The sequence below is a fragment of the Lycium ferocissimum genome, chromosome 11, assembly GCF_029784015.1.
Source record: "Lycium ferocissimum isolate CSIRO_LF1 chromosome 11, AGI_CSIRO_Lferr_CH_V1, whole genome shotgun sequence".
NCBI classification, from domain to species: domain Eukaryota; kingdom Viridiplantae; phylum Streptophyta; class Magnoliopsida; order Solanales; family Solanaceae; genus Lycium; species Lycium ferocissimum.
The window spans coordinates 16,943,706-16,953,724 of record NC_081352.1 but is presented as its reverse complement, the minus strand read 5'-3'; the positions used below and the strand labels follow the sequence as shown (position 1 = coordinate 16,953,724).

General features: G+C 37.6%; 1 protein-coding gene across 1 annotated transcript; it reads left to right on the top strand.

The window, feature by feature from the left end:
• The first annotated feature begins 6,409 nt into the window (after positions 1-6,409).
• On the top strand, positions 6,410-6,787 carry LOC132038081 (uncharacterized). The gene has a single exon (XM_059428805.1). The coding sequence runs from the start codon at positions 6,410-6,412 to the stop codon at positions 6,785-6,787; it is 378 nt and encodes a 125-aa protein (XP_059284788.1).
• Positions 6,788-10,019: the final 3,232 nt, after the last annotated feature.

The following is a 10,019-nucleotide window of genomic DNA, read 5'->3' as shown; positions in this document are numbered from 1 at the left end:
TTACTTCGAAAACCTCGTTGACTTAGTTCACGACAAGGAGTGAGTCACATTTTGCTTCGATGACTTCATCTTCCAAACTCTTGGCAAGCTCCAAACCTACAATCATAGCCTCATATTCGGCTTTATTGTTAGTCAATTTTAAGGTTCTTATTGATTCTCGAATAATATCTATAGTGGGAGCCTTAAGTACGATTCCCAGTGACCCCTTCACGTTCAATTTCGTTCTTGTATAAGGTCCAGACCCTCAAAGTTTTTTTCGAGGCTAGTAAAAGTTCTTTTTCCACCTCAAGAACCATTACGGGCGTAAAGTCTGCTAAAATCTGAGACTTTATAGTCGTCCTTGGTTTTTAATCAATATCGTAACCACTAATTAGTACCGTCCATTTTGCTAACCTACCAGATAATTGCATGACATTTTTTAACGGTTATGGGGTTACTACGCATATAGGATGATATTGAAAATAAGGTTTCAGCTTTCTAGATGCACTTATCAAAGCTACAACCGATTTTTCTAACCGGGGGTGTAACACCCCAAAAGCTTTGTTTAGCGAAAACTTGAATTTTTGATTTATCATATCTTGATAGTAAGGGTATATTTTACTTCGCAATTCCTAAATGTGAACTTGACGATATTTGAAACTTGTTTGAAGTGTTATGGTGTATTTATATAAACTACTCCTACTATGATTATCTTAGTAAATTTATTAAATGGATTAGATATTTATAAAAGTGAGCAGCCCCTTTTCATTTTATTTTATATTTTTTCATCCTTATCTTACTAAGTAAGATATATACCCTTTTAGCTCTTATCCTCTCCACCACCCCTCCAATTTCATTTTCTCCAAGGAAACAAGACAGCAAAACCTCTCTCCTCTCATAATATTCATCCTCTAAATCAATCATCAAGACTTGCTTTGGTTGAGCCCAAGCAACTCCACACGGTTGAGGTAAGTTACAAACCCGTTTTTGGACCTTTGTTAGTTTTTTCAGAATAATTCCTTGTATAAAGCTTAGTTTTAAGTCATTCAACATGTTCTAGAAAGCTATTTTATAGCCCTACAACTTTAGTTCAGGCTCCAAAACCCAGTTTTGCTTGTGTTTACTCGAAAAGGGGTGATGAATACAGGGTGGGTGCGAGCCGAGTTACATTTTGCAAACCCTACACATGTCTTTGTAAGTATTTTGAGCATATCTTTTTGTACAAAACTTCTATAGGAGTGATTCGAATTTCTCTGAAACCCAAAGACATATATCTACAACTTTCATTAAGGCCACAAAGTCTATTTTGCCGTTTACCCCTTTGAAAGCGAGCGACGGTACAAAACAATAGTCGTCCGAATTCTGTTTGATAGTTTAGGCTGATTTTCAACGATTTCATGTTTAGTTTCGACGTGCTGAAACTATTGAACTTAAGTAGATATTTGATTGTATATTTAAGGTATATATGCTCTTGTACAAGCTAAGAGGAATTGTTTGACGAAGTGGACTTTGGTTGGTCTATGGTGTAGACGATTTGAACTCCTCGAGTTGTGGTAGAACTTGTTGTGTGGTAAAACGCCAAGGTTTGTGTATTAACTTGAACTTGGAATATCTTTATTTTCTAGAAGTTTGAAGTATCTTGACGGGTTGTTTCCTTACCCTTCATTTATATCATTATACGGTTATTATCTCGTCTTTACTGCAAAACTTTCGCTAAATCGCCCACTTGTACGAATTGCTTGATCATTTTGCATCCTTGTTGGGGCTTTTTCCTTCTTGTTGGGGCTTTGTCCTTCTTGTTGCGGTGACTTTGTCATCGATATCGGCATGCCTCTCAATTCGGATCTTGCCCATCTTGACTTTGGATTTACATTTCGCCTTGATGATGGATTTTCGTCCATTTTCGAGTACGAGTGGAAAGCCACTTTCAACATGGCTCTTGATTCTCTTGACTATTGGATGACGACCCTTCTTGATTTGGGGCTTGGGTCCATCTTGATATTGATTGTGCTTGGTGTGATGGCATGACGTACATATTGGGCGAAATTGGTTAATTGACAAACTCTCTTGAATTGAAGTATAAGCTTTCTTGATACTTGAACCTTCGAATATTGATTTCGACATTTGGAAACTCTTCAAGGTTTTGATATTTGATACTTTGATATACTTGTTTACTTGATTTATTGTTATCTTATTGAGCTACCTACGATGGACAAGGGGATTGGAGAATCTAATAGCTCCAAGCCCAAAGTTTATACATACTAAGCTTTATGCTTAGCGATAGTTGTTTTCTATCGTAGGTAATGTACGGAAAGAGATTTGAAGATGGCCATTTGGAGTAGACTTTTGGGAGCCTTAGTGAAGATCACATTTGCATATGCATCTAGGTCTTGTAAAATTTTAGGGACTTGTACATGATCCATATGTAACACTTATGTATGAAATTTTAGAGGCTTGTTGGACACAAGACCATATGCTTGTAAGTTGAACTTGGTGACTTGTTTTGCTATTTTAGGGTGTGCTTCCAACCCAAGTCATGCCATGTACTGGGTTTACATTTTTCCTTGTAATTATGTACAAAGAAAGATACTAGTTTCTGTGATAATCGCAAATTTGAGTTTTGTGTATCTTATGGACCCGCAGCGGTGTTGATTTGAAAATATAAATTTCAAAATGAAGTTTCTTCAATGTGTTGACTATTTGAGAAGGGCATTTCCATTTTAAATTCATACTCTGATATTATATTTCATCTGAGAAAGTTTTCGGAGGGTACAATGGAAAAAAAAATGTCGCACTTTCAACCCTTTTTCGCATGGGCTTATTTCCGCTATTAAATATTTTTGTGAATATCTTTTGGCATAAATTTATTCTAAACGTTGTAAGTGTGAAATTAGCTTTTGTTTCGTAAGTGGTATCCTCCCAAAGGAGATGCTACAAGTTTTGGTATCAGAGCCTAGGTTTGTGATTCTAGGACTTTTGTTGTGACTTGTTGGTGTACTTGTTCCTTTTTTTTTTTACATGTTTTGTTGAGTGTATTGCGTATATGCATCAGGTACAAGTCCCTAATGCAATGTGATCTTCCCTTATGTAGGAATTAAGTTGTGGCCTCTTCTTCTTCTAATAGACCTATGGAAGCCGCTCGTGAGGGTTTTAATAACTATAATGCCCAACCTCACTTACAAAAAGGGGTTGGAGAACATTTTTCTGATTCTAATTTTCCTCGTTCTAGTGGATCTGAAGTGGGAAATAATCAGGGTACACGAGTTGGGCCACACCCTCAAATGAGTCATAGTACTCCTGTCGTTGATCCTCATTTTCAATAAATGGCTAGAAAAATGCCCGACCCTAATGAAATGAACTTTGAGAAAATGAGAAAAATGGGTGGAGTTGATTTTGAAGGCACTGTTGATCCTACGGATGCCGAGTAGTGGTTCGAGCGGATGGAAAGAGTATTTGAGCAATTAGAGTGTTCGGTATCACGCCGGCTAAATTTAAGTATCTTTGTCTCTTGTTACAAAGATCCTTATGACTGGTGGGTAAGTGTACCGAATGCCAAGGCAAAACCTCCTGTTCTTACTTGGAATGATTTTGTGAAAGAATTTCATATGAAGTATGTTCCACCTGCTTATTATGATGCAAAGAAAAAGGAGTTCTTGAATCTAGAGCAAGGGAGTATGTCTATTGCTGAATATCAACAGAAGTTTCTCAGGCTTTCTCGTTATCTTTGGTGGTATTATTAATAACAAAAAAGATAAGTGCAGGCGATTCGAAGACGGTTTGAATAATTGCATCAGAAAATCTGTGGCGGTCCTACAACATGAAAACTTTTGTAAATTAGTTTCAGCTGCTCTTACTTGGGAAAGGATCGACAAGGAATAAGCTAGTAGAAATGAAAACAAGTTCAGAAAGGCTGATGTAGATTCAGGAGGTCCATCTAAAAGGGGAAGGTTTGATAATTCCAAAGCTAGTACTATTCACAAGTCAACCCAGCATAAGAAAAATAGATAAAATTTCTCTCTTTTGCTAGCACTCCAAGCTATGGCCAAGGTAAGACTCGTATACTCACTTGTGCACAATGTGGAAAGAATCACTCGAAAGTACTTGTAGGAGAGCTTCTGGTGCTTGTTTTAATTGTGGGAGCTCCTGTTTTATTTGTGAAAAAGAAAGATGGAACTCTTAAGCTTTGTATTGATTACCGGCAACTGAACAAGGTAACAATTAAGAATGGATATCCACTGCCTAGGATTGATGATTTATTTGACCAGCTGAAGGGTGCTAGATTGTTCTAAAAAATTGACTTGAGGTCTAGTTATTATCAACTGCGGGTAAGTGAACAAGATGTCTCTAAAACTGCCTTTAGGATTCGATATGGTCATTATGAATTCTTGGTGATGCCATTAGAGTTGACAAATGCTCCTGCGACATTCATGGATCTGACGAATCGCGTGTTTAAGCCTTATCTTGATCAATTTGTGGTGGTCTTTATAGATGACATTTTAATATAGTCCAAGAATAGTGAAGATCATAAAAAGCATCTCCGGATTGTTTTGCAAATTTTGGAAGAGAAAAGGCTTTATGCTAAGCTTTCCAAATGTGAATTTTGGCTTGGTGAAGTGGCTTTTCTGGGACATGTTGTGTCAGCTAAAGGTGTGAAGGTGGATCCTAGTAAGATTGAAGCTATTGTTGAATGGAAACCACCTAAAAGTCCAACTGAAGTAAGAACTTTCTTGGGCTTAGCAAGATACTATAGAACGTTTGTCAAAGGCTTCTCCATTATAGCCTCTCCTTTGACTAAACACTTGAGGAAGGATGTCAAGTTCGTATGGGATGACAAATGCCAAGCGAGCTTTGAAAAGCTCAAATCCTTATTGACGAAGCTCCTATACTTAGTCTACCGAAGGGAAAGAGTATGTGATATATAGTGATGCTTCTTATCATGGTTTGGGTTGTGTCTTGATGCAGGAAGGGAAAGTGGTTGCGTATGCCTCTCAAAAATTGAAACCACATAAATTGAACTATCCTACTCATGACCTTGAGCTCGCTACCATAGTGTTTGCTTTGAAAATTTGGAGGCATTACTTATATGACGAAAAGTGTCACATATTTACTAATCACAAGAGTTTGAAGTACTTGGGTACACAGAAAGAGTTGAATTTGAGACAACGTAGATGGCTTGAACTCATTAATGATTATGACTGCACGATTGATTATCATCCGGGTAAAGCCAATGTGGTGGCAGATGCTCTAAGTCGCAAAGCCTTTGCTAGTTCATCTCTAAGTCATTTGTCTTTGTCTCTTAAATTATGAGCCATGAATGCTTGTCTTGCATTTAATTACGATGGCTCTATTGTTGCTAGTTTTCAAGTCAAGCCGCCCTTCTACTTGAACAAAGGTGAAAGAAGCACGAAGCTAGATGAGAAGCTTGTGAAATTGATTAAAGAAGTTCAAACTGGAGGAAAGCTTGATTTTAAATTAAGGGAGGATGGTGTTCTATTTTATTGAAATAGGTTATGTGTCCCTAAAGATGACAACTTGAGGAAGTAAATTTTGAATGAAGCACATACTTCACCATATGCAATGCATCCTGGAGGTACTAAAATGTACCAAACCATCAAAGAACACTACTGGTGGAATGGTATGAAGAAGGACATTGCGGAATTTATTTCTAAATGCTTAGTTTGTCAAGAAATAAAAGCCGAGCATCAATTCCCAACTAGTTTGTTACAACCCTTATCGATACCTAAATGGAAATGGGAAAGAATAACTATAGACTTTGTTTCTGGGCTTCCACGCACTCAAAAAAATCATGATGCAATTTGGGTTATAGTTGATAGGCTAACCAAGAGTGCTCATTTCTTGGCCATCAAAATGGACTACCCACTTGAACGTTTAGCAGAATTATAAGTTAATGAGATTGTGAGGTTGCATGGAGTTCTATTTCTATTATATAGAGCGAGACCCAAGGTTTTTACATCCGGATTGGACTAGCTTGCAAGGAGCTTTGGCACTAGGTTGAACTTTAGTACTTCTTTCCATCCTCAGAGAGACGGCCAGTCCGAGAGGGTGATTCAAATCTTGGAAAATATGCTTCGAGCTTGCATTATGGAATTTGAGGGTAGTTGGGACAGGCACCTAGCCTTGATAGAGTTCGCTTACAATAATAGCTACCAATCAAGTATTGGCATGCCTCCCTACGAAGCCTTATATGGGAGAAAGTGTAGAACTTCACTTTGTTGGAGTGAAGTTGGTGAAAGAAAAATTGGTTGGTCACGAGATTGTGCAACAAGCGAAGATAAGGTAAAAATCATCAAGGATCGTCTAAAAATTGCCCTCGGATAGACAAAAGTCTTATCTTGATCTTAAGAGGCATGAAATTGAACATCAAGTGGGAGATAAGGTATTTTTAAAGGTTTCTCCATGGAAGAAGATTATGAGGTTTGGCCAAAAAGGAAAACTTAGTTCTCGATTTATTGGACCATATGAAGTACTTGAGAGAGTTGGTCCAGTTGCATATAAACTAGCTCTTCCACCGGAGTTAGACAAGATCCACAATGACTTCCATGTTTCTATGCTTAGAAGATATCGCTCAGATCCATCTCATGTTCTTCCTGTTGAATCCATTGAGGTCAGCCCTGACTTGACATATGAAGAGGAACCTATCCAAATCTTGGCGCATGAGGCAAAAGAGCATAGAAACAATAAAATCCCATTAGTAAAAGTCCTTTGGAGAAATCATTTTGGCAAAGAGGCTACCTGGGAGCGAGAAGTGGATATGCGAATTCAATATCCCCATTTGTTTCGAGACTAGCATAAGGTAAATTTCGGGATGAAATTTCTTAAGGGGGAGAGAGTTGTAACACCCCAAAAGTTTTTTTTAGTGAATACTTGAATTTTCGATTTATCATATCTTGATAGTAAGGGTATATTTTACTTCGCACTTCGTGAATGTGAACTTGACGATCTTTGAAACTTGTTTGAAGTGCTATGGTGTAGTTATATAAACTACTCCTACTATAATTATCTTAGTAAATCTATTAAATGGATTGGATATTTATAAAAGTGGGCAGCCCCTTTTTATTTTATTTTATTTTTTTTCATCCTTATCTTACTAAGTAAGATATATAACCTTTTGGCTCTAATCCTCTCCAACACCCCGCCAATTTCGTTTTCTCCAAGGAAACAAGACACCAAAACCACTCTACTATCATAATATTCATCCTCTAAATCAATCATCAAGACTTTCTTTGGTTGAGCCCCAAGCAACTCCACACGGTTGAGGTAAGTTACAAACCCATTTTTGGACTGGACTGTTGTTAGTGTTTTTAGCATAATTCCTTGTATAAAGCTTAGTTTTAAGTGATTCAAGATATTCTAGAAAGCTATTTCATAGCCCTACCACTTTAGTTCAGGCTCCAAAATCCATTTTTGCTTGTGTTTACTCGAAAAGGGGTGATGAATTACAGGGCAGGTGCTGCCCAGATTTCTGTTTTGCAAACCTTACATGTACTGCTGTAAGTATTTTGAGCATATCATTTTGTACAAAACTTCTATAGGAGTGATTCAAATTTCTCTAAAACCCAAAGACATATATCTACAACTTTCATTAAGGCCACAAAGTCTATTTTTGTCGTTTACCCCTTTGAGGCGGCGACGGTACAAAACGGTAGTCTTGCATCCCGAAATTCTGTTTGATAGTTTAGGTGATTTTCCGATTTCATGTTTAGTTTCGACGTGCTGAAACTATTGAACTTAAGTAGATATTTGATTGTGTATTTAAGGTATATATGCTCTTGTACAAGCTAAGAGGAATTATTTGACGAAGTGGACTTTGGTTGGTCTATAGAGTAGATAATTTGAACTCCTCGAGTTGTGGTAGAACTTGTTGTGTGGTAAAACGCCAAGGTTTGTGTACAAACTTAAACTTGGAATATCTTTATTTTCTGGAAGTTTGAAGTATCTTGATGGGTTGTTTACTTACCCTTCATTTTATATCATTGTACGGTTATTATCTCAAGTACTGCAAAACTTTCGCTAAATCGCCCACTTGTACGAATTGCTTGATCATTTTGCATCCTTGTTGGGGCTTTTTCCTTCTTGTTGGGGCTTTGTCCTTCTTGTTGCGGTGACTTTGTCATCGATATCAGCATGCCTCTCGATTCGGATATTGCCCATCTTAACTTTGGATTTACATTTCGTCTTGATGATGGATTTTCATCCATTTTCGAGTACGAGTGGAAAGCCACTTTCAACATGGCTCTTGATTCTCTTGACTATTGGATGACGACCCTTCTTGATTTGGGGTTTCGGTCCATCTTGATATTGATTGTGCTTGGTGTGATGGCATGACGTACATATTGGGCGAAATTGGTTAATTGACAAACTCTCTTGAATTGAAGTATAAGCTTTCTTGATACTTGAACCTTCGAATATTGATTTCGACATTTGGAAACTCTTCAAGGTTTTGATATTTGATACTTTGATATACTTGTTTACTTGATTTATTGTTATCTTATTGAGCTACCTACGACGGACAAGGGGATTGGAGAATCTAATGGCTCCAAGCCCAAAGTTTATACACCACTAAGCTTTATTCTTAGCGATAGTTGTTTTCTATCGTAGGTAATGTACGGGAAGATATTTGAAGATGGCCATTTGGAGTAGACTTTTTGGGAGCCTTAGTGAAGATCACATTTGCATATGCATCTAGGTCTTGTAAAATTTTAGGGACTTGTACATGATCCATATGTAACACTTATGTATGAAATTTTGGAGGCTTGTTGGACACAAGACCATATACTTGTAAGTTGAACTTGGTGACTTGTTTTGCTATTTTAGGGTGTGCTTCCAACCTAATTCACGCCATGTACTAGGTTTACATTTTGCCTTGTAATTATGTACAAAGGAAGATACTAGTTTTTGTGATAACCGCAAGTTTTAGTTTCGTGTATCTTATGGACCCGCAGTGGTGTTGATTTGAAAATATAAATTTCAAAATGAAGTTTTTTAAATGTGTTGACTATTTGAGAAGGGCATTTCCATTTTAAATTGGTACTCTGATATTGTATTTCATCTGAGAAATTTTTCGGAGGGTACAATGGAAAAAAAATGTCGCACTCTCAGCCCTTTTTCGCATGGGCCTATTTCCGCTATTAAATATTTCTGTGAATATCTTTTGGCATAAATTTTTTCTAAACGTTGTAAGTGTGAAATTAGCTTTTGTTTCATAAGTGGTATCCTCCCAAAGGGGATGCTACAGGGGGTATCTAGTTTCTGCATCCCCTAAGGTTCTGCTTACATAGAAAATTGGGAATTGCGTACCTTCTTCTTCTCGAACCAAAATGCCACTTACCGCAACCTCGGATACTGCTAAGTGCAAAAATAATTGTTCGTCTGCCTTTGGTGTATGCAGCAAGGGTGGGCTCGAAAAGTATTGCTTCAATTCTTTCAAAGCTCATTGACACTCTGGTGTCAACACGAAGTCAATTTTCTTTTTCAGCACTGAAAAGAACCGATGGCTTTTGTCTGAAGGTCGAGAGATGAACCTGCTCAAAGCTGTGATCCTCCCGGTTAACCTTTGCACCGTTTTTACATTATGGATCACTGCGATGTCTTCGATGGCTTTTATTTTGTCCAAGTTGATTTCTATTCCTGGGTTTGACACCTTGAAACCAAAGAACTTGCCCGAGCCTAGTCTGAAGGCTCACTTCTCTGGATTCAACGTCATGTTGTATTTACGAAGTACATCATGCTTTAAATGGTCCTCTGTTTCCAGGAACATAACTAGCATGTCATCAATATAAACTTCCATTCTCTATTTGTTCTTCAAATATCCAGTTAACTAGGTGTTAAAAAGTTGCTCCAGCATTTTTTAGTCCAAATGGCATTACATTATAGCAATATGTGCCATATCTAGTTACAAAAGAAGTTCTCTCTTGGTCCTCCGGATCCATCCGAATCGGGTTGCATCCGGAGTAAGCGTCAAGAAAACTTAACAATTCATGCCCTGCCGTCGCATTAACCATTCAATCAATGTGGGGCAA

What these genes read in the sequence shown, in the direction of transcription:
- LOC132038081 (XM_059428805.1), top strand. Translation starts at nt 6,410, where the DNA reads ATGAGGTTTGGCCAAAAAGGAAAACTTAGTTCTCGATTTATTGGACCA.